The sequence below is a fragment of the Neofelis nebulosa genome, chromosome X (genome assembly GCF_028018385.1).
Source record: "Neofelis nebulosa isolate mNeoNeb1 chromosome X, mNeoNeb1.pri, whole genome shotgun sequence".
NCBI classification, from domain to species: domain Eukaryota; kingdom Metazoa; phylum Chordata; class Mammalia; order Carnivora; family Felidae; genus Neofelis; species Neofelis nebulosa.
Genome location: NC_080800.1, coordinates 110,868,640 through 110,886,251, shown reverse-complemented (window position 1 = coordinate 110,886,251; position 17,612 = coordinate 110,868,640). Strand labels below are relative to the sequence as shown.

General features: G+C 41.1%; 1 protein-coding gene across 3 annotated transcripts in view; it reads right to left on the bottom strand.

The window, feature by feature from the left end:
* Positions 1-17,057, bottom strand: part of PHF6 (PHD finger protein 6) — a 48,684-nt gene extending 31,627 nt beyond the window's left edge. For 2 of the 3 annotated variants that reach the window (XM_058712180.1, XM_058712182.1), the window contains exons 1-3: positions 16,880-17,057; positions 12,757-12,940; positions 12,431-12,532 (exon numbers count right to left, since the gene is read on the bottom strand). In XM_058712180.1, the coding sequence (XP_058568163.1) occupies positions 12,431-12,532; positions 12,757-12,894 (240 nt within the window). In that variant the 5' untranslated portion in view covers positions 12,895-12,940; positions 16,880-17,057. The remainder of the gene's footprint in view (positions 1-12,430; positions 12,533-12,756; positions 12,941-16,879) is intronic. The other variant, XM_058712183.1, reaches the window with a different exon arrangement.
* Positions 17,058-17,612: the final 555 nt, after the last annotated feature.

The following is a 17,612-nucleotide window of genomic DNA, read 5'->3' as shown; positions in this document are numbered from 1 at the left end:
GTCGGTTAAGCGTCCGACTTCAGCCAGGTCACGATCTCGCGGTCCGTGAGTTCGAGCCCCGCGTCAGGCTCTGGGCTGATGGCTCGGAGCCTGGAGCCTGTTTCCGATTCTGTGTCTCCCTCTCTCTCTGCCCCTCCCCCGTTCATGCTCTGTCTCTCTCTGTCCCAAAAATAAAAAATGTTGAAAAAAAAAAAAAAAATTACAAAAAAAAAAAAAAAAAAAATGAGATTCAGGGGCACCTGGGTGGCTCAGTCACTTGAGCGTCTGACTTCAGCTCAGGTCATGATCTCGCAGTCTGTGAGTTCGAGCCCCACATCAGGCTCTGTGCTGACCGCTCGGAGCCTAGAGCCTGCTTCAGATTCTGTGTCACTGGGTGGATGGTTTTGTTTATACTTTCCCATATTTTCTGATTTTTCTACAATGGACAAAAATACTTTCATACACAAAAAATTATTTTAGGGGCACCTGGGTGGCTCAGTTGGTTGGACACCTGACTCTTGATTTTGGCTCAGGTCATGATCCCAGGGTCATGGGATTGAGGCCCGCCTCAGATTCCACACTGAGCATGGAGCCTGCTTAAGATCTTGTCCCTCTCTCTCACTCTCTCAAAATAAAGAAATAAAATGGGGCGCATGGGTGGCTCAGTCGGTTAAGCATCTGACTCTTGGTTTTGGCTCAGGTCATGATTCCCACGGTTCGTGGGTTCGAGCACAACGTTGGGCTCCGCAGCTGGCAGTGCACAGCCTGCTTGGGATTCTCTCTCTCCCTGTCTCTGCCCCTCCCCTACTCACGCTGCCTCTGTCTCTCTCAAAATAAACAAACAAACTTAAAAATAAATACAGGCGCCTGGGTGACTCAGTCAGTTAAGCATCCAACTTCGGCTCAGGTCATGATCTCACGATTCGTGAGTTCAAGCCCCAGATCAGGTTCTGTGCTGATAGCTCGAAGCCTGGGGCCTGCTTCAGACTCTGTGTCTCCCTCTCTTTCTGCCTCTTCCCCATTTGTGCTCTCTCTCTCTAAAATAAACATTAAAAAAAAAAATTAAAATAAACTAAAAAATCAACAGTATTGGGAATACTCCAGCAAATGCTTTTAATATCCATCTCTCAGTTTATTGAGAATAAGAAGGAAACCAAATGTCCAAAATATATCAAAATTTGTCTTAACTGGTTCTCAATTTAAATCCACCCAAAGTATAACCAGTTAACTACAGCAGTTTAGGACAGATAAAATTTTTAAGTGAGGAAATGCTTATTCTCACTTTTGTTATTTCCTCTCAAGGAAGAAAAAAGATATACCAATAAAAATGGTTTCAAAGAGTGGAAAATTCTTTTCAAGGTTAGGAGTAGGAATTTTTCTCAATTAGAATTTACTGGATCTATTTTAAGCAGCATTCACATAAAAGCAGAAATACCCGCTTGTATATGAAGTTTTGGCAAGGTGCTAACAAAATAGCAAAAATTATCCATAAGACTAAATATAAAATTCAAATGTGTTTGTGTACCTATGAGCACAAAACAGAAACGTAACTGTTACCTTGAAGTGTAGCAGACTACTACATCCCAGCCCCTAAATAACCCTTTCTGCCCTGAACTCCTATGGGACTTAAGATATAGCATTCATTTTGGCTCTTACCATTTGACTTCTTTGTCTGGCTAGTTATATTTATAAATGTATAGATTCTATCCATCAATTGTTTCTAGACTGAGTTTTTGGGAAGATAAACACTGCTTTACAAAGTAGTGTTCAATAAATGTATTGACTTTAAGCTTACTCTGTTACTGAAGATTTTAATATCTTCTGGTGTATTTTTTTTCTCACTCATGGTTCTAATACCTGCAGATTTAACATAATAATCTTCAAGCATGCCTAAAAATTTAAACAGTCTGATCTAGAATTTGGAGAGGTAAAATTGAGGAGAACATTGTAGTTGAAGGGGCACAGAATGAACAGAGGCAAGAATATTTGGGAGGAAAAGATTCGCCCTGTTAGATACAAGGTGGAGAATCAAAAAGAGATAAAAAGACAAAATGAAAGAAGATGGGAAACTAGATAGATGGCTGGTACACTTTCCTTAAGAAAAGCTATGCAAAAGAAGACAAAAGATGACCTCTCTGGAAAAAGTGGAGTAATAGGAAAATGGGACCCCAACACAGCTGGCACCAGTTGGCCAGACCCGGGTAATGTTATCCTGTATTCCTCTTGACAGAAAACATTTGCCCTCAAACTTGTCAGTCCCTCCTGGGCTCTTAGCAGAATGCCTGTCAGCTGCCATTGAACATCAAGTTTGTACTACCTGTGACTCTTTCCAACGTGGGAAAATGAAAGAGAATCTGACAGGAACATGGTCAACTGTGGACCCCTTCCCCCTGCAAAAATGTCTGTCTGTCCCATGTATCAAATATTCAGTTGAGGGCTCATTTTCGGCCCCCAAAGAAGTATAAATGTTAACTGTCACCTTATCCTGTTCATACCCTGATTTCAAGTTCTTTATGTAGAGGTGAAAATTTGGTAAGAATCATTTTTCTTTTACTTCTACTCCTCTCTTCAGTTTGCTCCCTAGTACACCTAGCACGCCTCAAAACTCAAACACCTCTTCTGACATGGGGAGACTGGAAAAAAAGGCCCTATCCTATTACAGATATTTGCACATCATCTTTACAGTGTGGTTAGAAGCTACACTAGCTCCTAAATTTTTAAAATACAAGTTATGCATATTTAGAATGCATGGCATGATATTTTATTTTTTTTTTAATTTTTTTTTTCAACGTTTTTTTTTTTTTTAATTTTTTTTATTTTTGGGACAGAGAGAGACAGAGCATGAACGGGGAAGGGGCAGAGAGAGAGGGAGACACACAGAATTGGAAACAGGCTCCAGGCTCCGAGCCATCAGCCCAGAGCCTGACGCGGGGCTCGAACTCACGGACCGCGAGATCGTGACCTGGCTGAAGTCGGACGCTTAACCGACTGCGCCACCCAGGCGCCCCGCATGGCATGATATTTTAATATTAGTGAAGTGGTTACTACAGTTGAGCTGATTAGCATAGCCACGTATTCATATGCTTACCATTTTCATGTCTTCATACGCTTACCATTTTGTGTGAGTGTGTGCATGTGTGTGTGGTGAAAGCACCAGAAATCTACTCTCAAACAAATTTCCAGTATACAACGTAGCATTAACTCTAGTCATCATGCCGTACACCAGGCTTCTAGACTTCTTCACCCTCCCAATTGCAACTTCTTACTCGTTAACCAACACCTCCCCACCGTCCTGCCTGTGGTAACCACTCTTCTACTATCAGTGAAGCTCTACTATGTTAAGGTTAAGCTGTACCCCACAAGCTTAGTCTCAACGAGCTGACCTAGACTAAAGAGGAACTAAATCACACACGAGTGCCGATAAAGGGAACCGAAAGGGCTATGACTTAGCTAAAGTCCTGCGGGAGCCAGAAGCTGGGATGTACCTGCTCCTCAGTCAATTAAACCAGGCAAGCGCTGAGATTCAGTTTGTAAAAGGAAGAAATCCTAAGGAATAAAAGGCGAAATACTGCTTTCTCGGGAGCTATGGGCGAAGCTCAGGGAAAACTCAACGAAGACCACAGAGAGACACAAAGTAAAACTAAAATAAGACTGCCAACTTCTAGGACAGGCAGAAAGGAAAGCTGGAATCTGATGGCTAGACAGAGCCATATGGAACCAAGTGACAAAGGGCTCACTTGCTAAGACTTCGCTTTGCCCAGTTTAACTGCTGTGTATCTACCAGTATGTATCACCGACCACCACCGTAGAGATATAAATCCTCACAGCCAAGTAGTTAACTACTCTCAAGACACCTGCTCTAAGAAAAGGGCTACAAAGGTATGAGAATGCAAAAAAGGTTCCAAAACGAGGCCATATTCTTGAGTCTGCAGGCAAGGGAAACATAAAAAGCACTGGAGTTGGGGACAGGGTACCAGGGATATCTGCACAAGAGACAGGAGACAAAAATAAAGTGAGGGCAGTTCACCTTACACTGGTGTCTGGTTTTTTGTGTTGTTTTTAATAACGGATAACACTGCCTTCAATAAAAATGAATGCGGGACAAGGCAGTTAGGGTAAGTTTTCAGAGCTGCCTAAAACATGCTCCTAAACTCCAGGTTCACGGCTTTATTTACAGTAATACCTTACATATCCAACACTGTTAGAAAACAAGAGTGACCTCTGACTTATCTGTTTAAATGACAGCTATCCAATTTACCTGTTAAAAATTCCTAAGAAGAATACCACTGTGTGGTCGGGTGAAACATGAACACATAACTGTATCTGGTTTATACTACAGCTACAGTTAAAAAAACAAAAACAAAAACAAAAACAGTTCAGCATTTTGAAGAGGGTCTCACAAAAACACAAAGTTAACAATAGAATATTATTAATAATCAACTTTATGTAATAATTAGGTCTAAATGGAAAGCTGGAAAGCAAAAAAGAAATCTGAAAACCATCAAAGTTATTAAAAAAGGACAAAACTGATAGGTTAGGACCTTAAAATTCCAAGTGCTTCTAAAAAACAGAGCCATTGAAAAGTACTTGTTTTCATTAGAGTAACAGACTAAATCTAAGAAGTTACTGAATAAATGAGTTCAGAAAGCTTTTTGAAATTGGAGGGCCATGAACTAATTAAGCCTATCAAGTTCTTACTTAACCTGGTCTCCTGACCTTGGTCTGAATATCACAAACTCCAACTCTATCAGACTTTGTGAGTCATCACTGATGAGGAATATAAATTCTCACTGTAGCTTTTGAAGGTTGTTTTTTTTTTTTTCATCTGAAACATTCAGATAGTTTTTCTGAACTCAGCTCTGTAGTTCAGGCTGAGGGTACTTTAAACTGCCGTGTTGCCCACTATATATACTCACTCAGTGGGAAATGTCAAACACATATCCGTACTCAAGTGAGTACCAACACATCCCCCAAAACCAAACATAGATTATTTTACATTACTGGTTTGGGTGCTCCTCCATTAGCACAAATAGATAAGAGGTAGTTACGTAATGACATAAATTTACATTATTCTCAATTGCAAAGAAGTAGTATGTGAAGGCAAAAGAAAAAAATAATTTATTCAGTGATAGTCAAAGAGCTGTGGACTTGAAGTTTCTCTTTCACCTTACATTTTTCTCCTTAATCATCTCCAAAGTAAAGCAAAATTCATTTCAATACAAATGACAGGTAAAATACCTACACACATTAATCTGCCTGCCATCACCTGAGCTTTTTAAAAAAGTACACATTAAGATGAATATACTCGTGATGCACGTACACTCCATTACACAGATGACCACGAGGCCGGCGACTCAGGAAGAATTTACCTGTTTTTCCACAAAAATACCCTAAGGCAGGGGTCCTGCAAGCCTGACCCAGCCCACCAGCCATTTTAGTAAATAAAGTTTTATTGGAACATAGACATGCTCATTTCTTTGTGTGTTGTCTGTGACTACCATGGAGACAATAAGGCTGGCAAATCCTTAAATATTTATTACCTGGTCCTATAATCAAAGTTGGTCAACCCATCTTCTAAGGCACTGGTCCACAGCCAGGAGTGTTCATCCAAAATCACCTAGGAATCTTTTTCAAAAGATACATGCCTGTAATGCCCTGCCCACTCCTCTTCTGATGTAAAAGTTGGCTAAGGACCACTGCTCTAAGGATTTCGTAGCACCACTAATCACCTGGCATCTTCTGCTTCTTTGTATGCGGCAAGCAAGCAAGCAGCAGTAGCATTCTGTGCTCTGTGGGCACCCCATTTTGCCCTTACCGAATGCTGAATGAGCCACTGGCTCTACTTTAAATGGCACTGCCATTTAATACTTACCTAATACTTTTGACCACTTCCTCCTCCTTGAAACTCTTCCCCCTTTGACTTCTACAGCATCACTTTCCCAGTGGAACACATTTCAGATGTCGCTCTCTGTGAAGCCTTCTGACTTCTCAAATAGAATTCATGATGGTCCCGTATCCCACCTCTCTTGTGGCATTCTTTACATACTCCTAAGGCTAAACTAGACGTATTCATGGTTGTACCCAAAGTGTCTAAGCATCCTGCTTTGGTACAAAGTAGGCACTAAATTAAGTAACTGATAAATGGACAGACAGATGAATTCTAGACTCCAGACGGAGGACTTGACAAATACAATGCCTAAGGAAACAACGAAAATAACACCATACCAGGCCAGGGAATGTCGAAGAAACACGAAAACCCTCCGGTGTGGCGCGTACGTAGCGCTCTACCATCCTGAACAAGTAACCAACCTGAGTCTTCCCTTTAGATTTCGCTCCTTCCTTTGCCAACTGCTAGAACTGCAAACAACACTAAAATTGTGATTAACCAAAAAAGAGGAATTTTAGGCTACACCATTACCTCCCTAGCCAATTTATACTTAGCCATTAAGGTTTCACACTATTATCCAATTGAAGCTCTTCTCTCCTTCCAATTCAACAATGAATGAGTGCCCATTTATTAAAATGCCATTGAGCACAAATGAGACATCAAGTACCCTGCTAAGTGCCTTCCATGCACTGTCCCCGCTGAATCCTGCGCTAGGCAAAGACAATCGTCTCTACCCTCCCAGAGTTCACGATATAGCAGGGAAGAAACTTGCACAGGTGTAACAATTACAGTGCACAGCATGTTAAACTCAGGGGCAGAGGTAAGGTCGAGCTGAACTCAAAAACAGAACTGACAGCTAGGATAATGTCAGTGCCTGCACAACATTGGGGACAAACAGGATGTATGGGAAACGAAGAGGAGAGAGAAGGAGAGCAAGAATGGGAAAGGTGGATTATGACTTCTGAGGGGCAGGCTGAGGCCTCTGGGTATTATTTCATACACAGTAAGGCACCAGTAAAGGTTCGGAGGCAGGGAAGCAGAGATCAAGTGATTACCAGCAGTTATGTTGGAAGGATGGGAAAAGGAAGACTGGATGCAGGGGAGCATTAAGAAAAAAAAGGAAGCAGAGACATCCCAGAAGGAGAGTCAATGTGACAGATGTGGAAGAAGGAAGACTTGAAGGTAAAGGATTTAGAAAGAGAATCAAGGTTCAGTGCAGGGAGATGATGAATAATGCTTTAGACAGGATGCATTTTAAGATGCCCTTGCAGAACATCTATGTATAGCAGACAAAAACGCTGCCGTTATTAGGTTTCGTTCTCCATAGTGACCACTGTATATCCCTTTTCTCCTGAAAAATCCTGCTTTCCCCATCCCCATCCCCTTACTATCCAAGTTGAAATTCCTGTCTAAGGTTTAAAGACCCGGCAACTATCCCACCTTACTCAACTGAACCATTACTGCCGGTCTCAATGACCTGTTCTGGTAGTTAACCTCTTTCCTGGACTCATCCCCCCGTTCCCTCTTTTAAACCTTACCATCTCTAGGCAGCGGTCTTACTTACCTGAATAGGCAAGGCTCCTCCCACACACAATAAAAAGATGTATAAATTGTCATATATGCAGATTCATGGCATGCCCAATATCTAGATCATAAACTCAAAATCAGATACCCCGTTTCTCTAGGGCGCCAAACATTCCACTGGTACTGAGGAAATAACAAAGTAAAGACCACCTAAAATTGATCTTTTCATTTTCAGAGGCCACAAAAGATATCTTGAGGGTAACAGAATCTGAATATTCTCACCTAGTATGTATGTAAGATTTTTGTCCCCCAAACTAACAATGCTATGAAGAGAATATATTAACAGGAGTTAGATTATGTCCTAAATTCAGAAGTATTTCCATATTTATTAGAAAACTCCTAAGCCCTAATAATTACGTTTCTTAAAATATGATTTGGGATTGAGTAGCGTAAAAGGCAGTCTAGGATAACCTAGGGTGATGAAGAGTTCCGGCTCTGGAGTCGCCTGGCCCTAAAGTCAAGCACCAGCTCTGCCGCTTACTAGCTACAGGACCTTAGTCAGGTTCCTGCACTGAGCCTCAGTTTCCTCATCCATAAAGTGAGATTTAACCTCCTATCTCACATTATGACTGTCAGGATTAAAAAGAATCATGTATTTAAGGTACTTTGCCCACATCTTAAGTGTTCAATAAATGTTATCTATTTCTACTACTGGAAAAAGCAAGAAAAACGTTCAGAGGATTTCTTTAGACATGGGAGTAAAATTTAGTTTGTAAAGGGGAAAGTTCAGGAGTGACCTGAGGACAGTCATCAAGTATATGAAAGACTGTCCATTTTTAGTAAAGAAAAAACCCAAATACTTCCTTTAATGGAAGGAGAGAGACCTAAAATAAATGGTTTTAAATTAAGTGAGATAATTAAATTACAAAGAAGGATGGATTCCTCAATTCTGAAGAGTGTAATATAATGACGGTCATGATTCACGTCGCTTGGGTAGAATCACAACTTCTTGATATATTTAATAGCAGAGACAAGGGGTGCCCGGGTGGCTCGGTCAGATGAGAGTCCGGCTCAGGTCACGATCTCATAGTTCGTGAGTTTGAGCCCCACATCAAGCTCGCTACTGTCAGCACGGAGCCTAATTTGGATCCTCTGTCCCCTTCTCTCTCTGTCCCTCCCCCCACTTGTGCTCTCTAAATAATAAATAAAACATTAAAAAAACAGCGGAGAAAAATCTTATGTTGGATGGCTTGTAGGCAATCTTGCATGGGGGTGAGGGAAGAGGAACTAAGGGGCCTTCTGAACTCCTGTCCTTAGAGTGATATATCTGACACAGTTACCAATTCTAACAGTAACTATCCAACGTAGAACTCTTAAGGATTTCACCACCTATCTTCCTCCAGAAAGAGTATGTTCTTCAAATATACTCAAGTATCTCCTCAAAGAGAATGAAAACAGTCATGATGATTCATAATTTTACTTGGAAGAATGCATTTCTGTGCTAGATGGCGGGAGGGTAAGAGTAGATGGTACAGATGTGGTGTCTTCATATGGCTTCAATAGGAACTGGGAAACCATTCTGGAAAAATATGTATCTGTCTCAACTGCAAAAACAGAGACTCAAATGATAAAATTCTTAGTACTCTGGCCATTCCTGGTCCATCTGGGCGCTCAAAGGTGATGAAAAAGAGATGAATTTGTTTATACAGAATAGCTCTCCTCCCCTCATCTTTGTGACTGACATGAAAACCTTGGAAAACTGCCTATGGCAGCAAGAACATAAAAACCACATTCCTGTAACTCCTGCTCTGTGACCTCCCATTCTCTCAGACTCTGACCCCATTTGGTCACCTATACACTTTCATCGCAGGTCCCAGCCTCTTCTCTCGAAACTTCTCTTTGGTGCCAGGGAGCACCTGTTAAGCCAACACCAGGTACAGGCTGGAACCTCACTTGGAAGCACCTGTCTATTTTCAGTGGGTATTCACGACCTACCTTCCTTGCACAGATCAAAGTTAAACATACGAATGCCACTCAAGTCCTATCCCCCATGTAACGTATTTAAATTCTGACATTTGGGAGGAGGAAAAGGAACACAACTATGGGCTCAAATTCTTTCCTTTTGCCCCTATTCCTCACTAATAGATGCCCAGGGCCTCAAAATAGCTTTTGAAACACCTTTCCTAAGGCAACTCTTTTGATCTTTTATAGAACTTTTTAGTCATGTAACATCACCGTCTAGTAAGCAGTGATGCAGCATTATCTGTTTACCACTGGCAAAAAGACAAATAAGTTAATGACCTGTCTAAAGTTACATAATGTGTCAGTGACAGAGTTATTAAAAAAACAAGCCTCATGACTTCCCAGCCCAGCATGCTTTTCATTAGCCTACAATGACATGAGCGGGTTATTATTATTTGTAAACACTAGCTACCAGGGTGGCTACCATTTACCAAGTCCTAGCCACGTGCCAGGCACCACGCTAAGTCCCAGATAGTCTCTCTTTGAATTCTCACAGTATCCCTGGGAGACAAGCACTGCCACTGTCTCCTTTTGGCAGGTGAGGAAAACGTGGTGTACACAAGTAAATAACTTGTCCAGGGTCACCCAGCCAGCCAGCGACAGGGCTGCGATTCAAATCCAAGTCTGTTACCATAGTTTGTGGTCTTAACCTCCGATGCTCTTCCATCCCTAGTTCAAGGGACAAATGCCGTTCTTTACAACGCACTACACTTGAGAAAAAATTAACTCCCTATACTATACCATTAAAAAGTAATCAAAATAATTTATATTAGTGAAACGTGTACAAAGTTCAGATGCTCTCTTCACAAACACGTCCAAATAAATGAAATCTCCACTGGATTTAGCCATACTGCTTCACGTAAAACGAGGCACTGCATTTGTTAATAATCAGTAACACTGAGACCAAAACTGCTCCCGTTCTGACTAGAGCAGCCATGTCAAGGGAGCAAAATGCTCACGAGACAGGATGTAGAGCATTTTCCAGACATATTCATAATGCCAAGGAATAAATAATGGGGTAATAAGGTTTACAGCACAACCACTTGCAAGTAAATAGTATTCTTTCTGTGCATCTGAATTTGTTTTTAAGGACTAGGAAATAAAAACATACTGCTCTGGTTCTCAAAAATCAGCAAGCCATAAAAACATGAAGAAATCTAAAACCAGCAAATAAAAATCACGATAAAAAAAAAAAACACGAGGGGCGCCTGGGTGGCTCAGTGAGTTAAGCATCCGACTTCGGTTCAGGTCATGATCTCACAGTTCGTGAGTTCAAGCCCCGCATTGGGCTCTGTGCTGACAGTTCAGAGCCTGGAGCCTGCTTCGGATTTTGCGTCTCCCTTTCTCTCTGCTCCTGCCCTGCTCACGCTCTGTCTCTGTCTCTTGAAAAGTGAATAAACATTTAAAAAATATATTAAAAAAAAACCACGAAGCATTCTATTACTACAGCAGTTTTGGGGATAGGGGAATACAAATGCTTTCACAGTTAAGGCCTCACTACCACAAAAACTGACCTCTGAATTCCCACCTGCGCCAATAATGATTCTAGGGTTTGAGATTATTTATCCTAAAGCAAGTCTCAAATCCTTCAATTTCTTCATATTGCTTTTTTCCCTAATACTACAAGACTGACAACTTACAAAAAATGGATTATTCCTGATCATCAAAATGACAGTTCCTACCTCTGCTCATCCTATACTTTGCGAAATAGGAGATTATCCAGTGCCCAAGAACATACATATATGTTCTGCCAAACCCATCTTTAAAATAATGAAACATCTGAGGGGTGCCTGGGTGGCTCAGTCGGTTAAGCGTCTGACTTTCGGCTCAGGTCCTGATCTCACAGTTCGTGACTTTGAGCGCCACGTCGGGCTCGCTGCTGTCAGCATAGAGCCTCTGTCTCCCTCTCTCTCTGCCCCTCTCCTGTGCCCGCATGTGTACTCAGGTACATGTTCTTTCTCTCTCAAAAATAAATAAACATTAAAAAAATAAAATAACGGCACACTTGAGAGTGAAGCTACCGAAGGTACATTTACCGATGTAATTTCAATAAAGGGCTCAAAGGAGAAATACAATAGCCAAAGAGGGAAAATTGTTTCAATGTAAACCCTACTGCATCATAAGTACAGAGAGCACTTTTCTAAGTCCCGAGAGGAGACAATATTACTTTTCGAAAACAGCAATATAGTATCTTGTCAATCTGGTTACCAGTAGTGAAGACAACTACAGGAAGTTACTGTAGCATACATACCTTCAGAAAAAACAGTAAAATCCATCAAAAGTTACACAAAGTCATAAATGCTGTTACATGGCTGAACGACAATAAAATGCAGCAAGTGGTAACATTGTTTTGCCGAAAGGGTACTGTCACCTTCATTTATGATCACCACAATTACTTGATGACGGAAGAGGAAAACACATCTGAGTTATGAAAATTCCCTTGAATGAATGCTTTAACACGTGATCTATTCAAATTAAGCAAACTGCTTGTTTTCTAAGTCAACACAGCCTCCAAGAAGATTTTAATTCTTTTTGAAAAGAAAAAAAAATCGGAACAATATAAATATTGATTCCCTCCTTTTTTGTCAAGTGATAAATAGGTTAAACCCAGCCTTGGAATTTCTGGTTCGGGGGGGGGGGGGGGGGGGGGGAAGACTGCAATTTAAAATTATACTGTTAATAATAATGCAATACACTCTAAAATAAGCAATTTCCGGGGCGCCTGGGTGGCGCAGTCGGTTAAGCGTCCGACTTCAGCCAGGTCACGATCTCGCGGTCCGTGAGTTCGAGCCCCGCATCAGGCTCTGGGCCGATGGCTCGGAGCCTGGAGCCTGTTTCCGATTCTGTGTCTCCCTCTCTCTCTGCCCCTCCCCCGTTCATGCTCTGTCTCTCTCTGTCCCAAAAATAAATAAAAAACGTTGGAAAAAAAAAATTTTTAAAATAAAATAAAATAAGCAATTTCCTCTTTAATGAACTTAAAGTCAGTTTTATTCTCAAGAGGCAGAAATACCAACTTACCAGCTTCGTGCCTCTTTTAATTTCCTTTTGGACATCTTCAATAGAAAATCCACCGAGACTTTCGTTATCAGAGTGTGATGATACCAAAGCAGATGAAAAGAGCTATAAATTACATTTAAAAACAATTAAGATTCATATTTAAAGACATTACAGTGAAACAGTCAACAAGATGTTAACTTTAAAAGGAACTTTTCTAGTACAAATGGCATAGCATTAGTGAGAAACCAGATCTTAAAAATTTAACTGACTTTCATCCTGTTCGGGAACAGTCAGTCACTGTCGGGTCCTCCCGGTTTCGGGTCTCTCGGCTGCCGGCCTCTACTTACCATGCACTTATGGTGCGCTGCCACCTTCTGGTTTGCAGATATTAGTAACTGTCCGCATTCCTTGTCTCTATTTGACTTACAAAAGCCACATTTGCGCTGTCTTGTGGGCCCTTTTTTCTGTTCAACTGAGCTTGACATGATTTTTAAATTGCTTTTAGAATGCCACTTTAAGCCTCAAGAAATGCTACAGAGAATGAGAAGGGCAACAAAATGGTTAATTGCACTTTAATATCCATTTACACAGTCATGTAGTTGTTTAATATTTAACCTAAGTTTTAATATATGCATTTTTAAGCGGGTATTTAGAATAGACAAATGAACATTAAAACCTGAAATGCCTCCATAATGAAAAAACCAAATGTATGCATAAAGATAAGTTACTGAAATAATTCGGAAAAATCAAACGGCTCCCAAATTAGAGGATATGTGAAATAACTAAAACGATTTCTGTGTGGATAAATTAAAAATGTGCAATGTGTGACACTAAAACAGTCATCTGCTCACAATATTAATGAAAAATATTTTTCATGTATAGCTAGATTCCCCTTCAAGGAGACCAAGAATTATATATCTGAGAACAGAGCAGAAACTTGTAAGAGAACTACACAATATCCAGAGTGAACAGAATTCTAGAATTGCACAACTCGCTCAAGTTCACATATTCATAAACCAACAAAGGAGAAATGAATGCACTTAACCGTGACTCTGGAACACTTATTTTTAAAATGTGAATTATTTTCAAGTTTAGAAAAAAATCACGTATACATCTTTAATAAATTTTTGCTATTGTATCCCTCTTTAGAGTAAAGAAAAAATTAAGCTTATAAGTCTATTTGTAAAAACCATACTTTAGGAACCGATTATTTATAAAAAACAACTATATTATCTGACTCTGAGGCTTATTCCAAAAGTCTGCAGGTTAAAGTTACAAACAGAGAGTGGTGTTCTAAATGCAGTAACGTTCACATTAAATTAGCAATATTGTATAAAGGAAGGATAATTTTTCTGTGTGACCCTTAAATCTAGTCAAATTATAATTCTAGGTAGTAAAGTCAAACACAAAGAAAGGGAAGAAAAGCTCTAAGATAGAAGGTTTCAGATTTAGATCATCAATCTCAACATGGATTCTTAAGAAGAACCTAAACAAGTGTAAAATCAGTTATGTGATTTGTGTAGTTTTCCCAAAGCAACCGAACTAAGTGGTCCAGGATCCAGGCTGCCACAACAGAAGTCACAATAAATAAAATCTGCAATGTTCATCTTAAAATTTACTAAAATTCTTCCCATTGTTCTATATACTTGAGTATTTTCATAATACTATGTTGAAAAATGGACTCACTGACACCACATTGTAGCTTTGTGAGAAGCACTTCATTCACCAGCAAGAACAGTAGCAGCTGGTGCCAGGAAGGTGTTAGCTGCAAACCACTCAGTGCTTTATAATATAAAACTGCAGATACTTAATCAAAATTTAACGTGAAGCCCCAAAGAAACAGGTCTTTTTATCAATTTATACCTAGGGTTGTTTTGTTTTGTTTTTTAAACAAAACTTCAAAGGCCTTGGCAGTCTCTGTGTTGATGGGTTTAACAAACCCTTAATGCTATCTACAATTTTAAATACCTTAGTCTTCCAAACGCCATCGGATACTTTACAACAGTACTGTATTCACAGCACTGCCTATAAACCATGAAACTGATTGAAAACAGGCAGCAAATACTTTTAGGATTAAAGAAAAAAAAGGACATAACAGAGAAACAAAAGGGGAAGTGTGTTTGCATTTGTACAGGCAAATATGTGTTCAGTTGCTTTATCAAGAATATAGCTGCCAAAATCTTTAGAATTAACCATGCAAAACAGCAAAATTCAAACAGCACCAAAATCTGCTATTTGAGTTCTAAATTAGCTTTCTTTACGACTATGCAATGAATAGTAGACACTCTGAAACCACTGTAACATATTCAGCATTTCTCCCCGGTCATCCTTGGCCAGTTCAAAGGATAGCACATTATGAATCTAATCTGTACAGTCATCTTTAATGTGTAATTTCTGCACAACCCTAGCATAGGCTATAAAACCGGGTTGTAAGGTTCTAAAAAGTCCTAGAGTAAAAAAGCACTTTTTACTCTTGAAATTGATTCTGAAAATGGTGTCCCTCAAATTGTATCCGTACAGAATTCTGTCTGTTTTGAATTTATAAACAGGTAAATTTGTCATCCTAATTTTGAGAATTCCCTTTTCTAAGATATCAAATACCCAAAAATCTAAGAGAGAAAAAAGGTACGCTTTATTTTGCATTCAAAAATATTCTAGTGTTTTCATCAGTTTAAATTGGTAAAGTGAACAGAAAACACAACAAAGTGCACCAAACCAATTAAAAACTTTCCCCAATGTGCAATGACTAAATGGATTTTTCCACTAAAATTAAAATAATGTATCTGTGCATATCTTGCTAATTTTTTACAGCCTCCTTGTGAAACATGAAGTGGGGAACATCATGGAAACAATGACTCCTCACAAAAATGTCTTTATCATAAAAATACAGATTTTTATCTAATGCTGTCTCACTTGTGGTCTCTCGTTAAGGAGAATAAGGGCATTCCAAGGACCAATATTAAGGGGTTCATAACGATCCACGCAGCTATGTGGCATTTTAATTTCAGCGTAAAAGGTTTTTCAGGGCACGCAGAGATCAAACTTTGATGCTTTTGCCCAACAATGAAACCTTTTCCTTAAAAGAAACATAACATTATGGATCATGTTATAAAGCAGAAAAAAAGAGGCAAAGATAACAGCGTGGGAAACATAATTGAAATGTCTGAAAAAATATAAAAGCTCGATTAGTTAGGCTGAGGCAATCAATTCGTTCCTGATTTTACAAGATGCTGTAAAGCACCAAGGTGGAAATAACCTGAAACATCAAGGAGAGCATTCAAGAACCAAGTCGAGAGCTCATTCAACGTCTCGTATCTGAAAGACCATTTCCACAGAAAAACAAAACAAAACAAAACAAAAACTGCCGTTCCGGAAGATCAAACAAGCCCACACGCAATCAAGCTGAAACATACAGTTGAAAATACATAAACGTGATCCCCAAACAAGCAGTATTTCGGTCAGGAAAGTTACAGTGGAGAGAAATAAACGATCGAGATGAACCGGAAGGGCACCTGAATTTGGTTGCACGATATTATTACATGCTTCGCACTGCTTTTTGCGGTTATTCAAAAGGAAACTGAAGGAATTTTCCAGTTGTTTCAAACCCAAGGGTAAGAAAGAATTTGAACTGTCTGAATAAGACCCGATATTACGTAGTAAGCCGATGAAAAGAAAAGGGGTTTTCAAAAAGAAAGGATTTTTCAACTTCCACGCAGAATATCGAAACGAACAAATTTCAAAAGAATGCCGTGCTGTTCGTCCATATAATAAAAGGATGGTACACATAACGTACCGGATCCTCTCTCCGTTATTTATTCCTCAATACACACTAGACTCCAAGACCTCCCTCTAATCAAGCGCTAGATAAACTCGCAAAACTATCTTCCTCTAAAACACTTTAGCAGGTCCTTTCGGTCGTCAAGTCAGGGTCCCCTAATCGTCCTTTTCCAATCCTCCCGAATCCAGGAAGATATCCCACCACTTTCTTTAACCGTCCTTCCCCAGGAGTTCGCTCTCAAATAGTCTTCGTTTCAGATCTCAGTTTCACCCCTCATTCCCCCCACCCCAGAGTTTTTCCTCATTCCGCAAAGCCAACCCTCTTGCCATCCTGACCATTCTTCCTCTTACGCTTCCCAAACTGGGAGTCTCCCTCCTTCCCAAATATGTCCTAAGCGATGGCAAAGACTAAAAATTCCCAGTATTTTTTCCTCCCTAAATGCTGCGCCCCTTCCCCCGAAGTCTACGCTGGAGCCTAACCGCTCCCTTAGCTCCTCCGAAGCACTTTTCTCAGCCACCTCTCTGCCAAGCGCCTTCAACGAGCGGCGCTTCTGGGGTCCTTGACAATAAAGCGAGACCACCGAGAGTCCCCCTTAACAACGGGCAGGGGCGGCGGCCTGGCCACCGCCATCCTCCTTGTCTTCTCCCGCCGGGCAGAGAATGGGGGGCCCCCGAGCTACCGTGGGGACTCACCGGCGGGGCCCAGAGGCGAACGGCAGGGGAGAAGCGCCAATGAGGGGAAAGAGAAAGAAGTCGGTGTCGGTTCTCCGGCAGCGCCTGGGAGCGGGGCTCTGTCGCCGGAGGTTGTTTCCTTTCATTCGAGGAGAGACGGGCTCGCGGAGCGCCCTTACGTCGCCCCCCTCGCACGCAACGACTCAACACAGCGTTAATACGTCTCCAGCGCGCCGCGAGCCCCGGTTGGCTGCACGGCCGGGGCAACTGAAGCCGCAGAACCACGGCGCATGTGCCGAGGCCGCCCCCAGTACGGATCGGGGCGGCAAGCTCCGCCTCCTGCTCGCGCGCGTACCTTCTATTCTCCGGTCCGCCGCTCAGCCAAGTGTTTGGGGGCAGGCTCCGAGGAGACAGAGAAAGACATTCGAAGATATCGCCGTGGGTCGGGCGGAGAAGGGGCAGGGTTGGGACTAGAAACCGTTGGGCGGGAGCCCTGGGTAACCAGTTTTCAACAGGGATTCAAGTGGGTAGGCCTGATCCCTTGCACTTGTTCACCGAGGCCTTTTCACATCCATTATTTCATTGTACTCTCGTGGCATCCCTTTGAGGTCCTCCGTTCTCTCATTATACTGCCAGGAAAGACTGAGAAGCTCGTAGTGGAGTAGGTCGGCCTGGATTTCAATCCTTGGGCAAAGCATTTTCGTCTCTGTATCTGAGAGTTTTGTTTTGTTTTGTTTTGGTTTGGTTTTTTTGT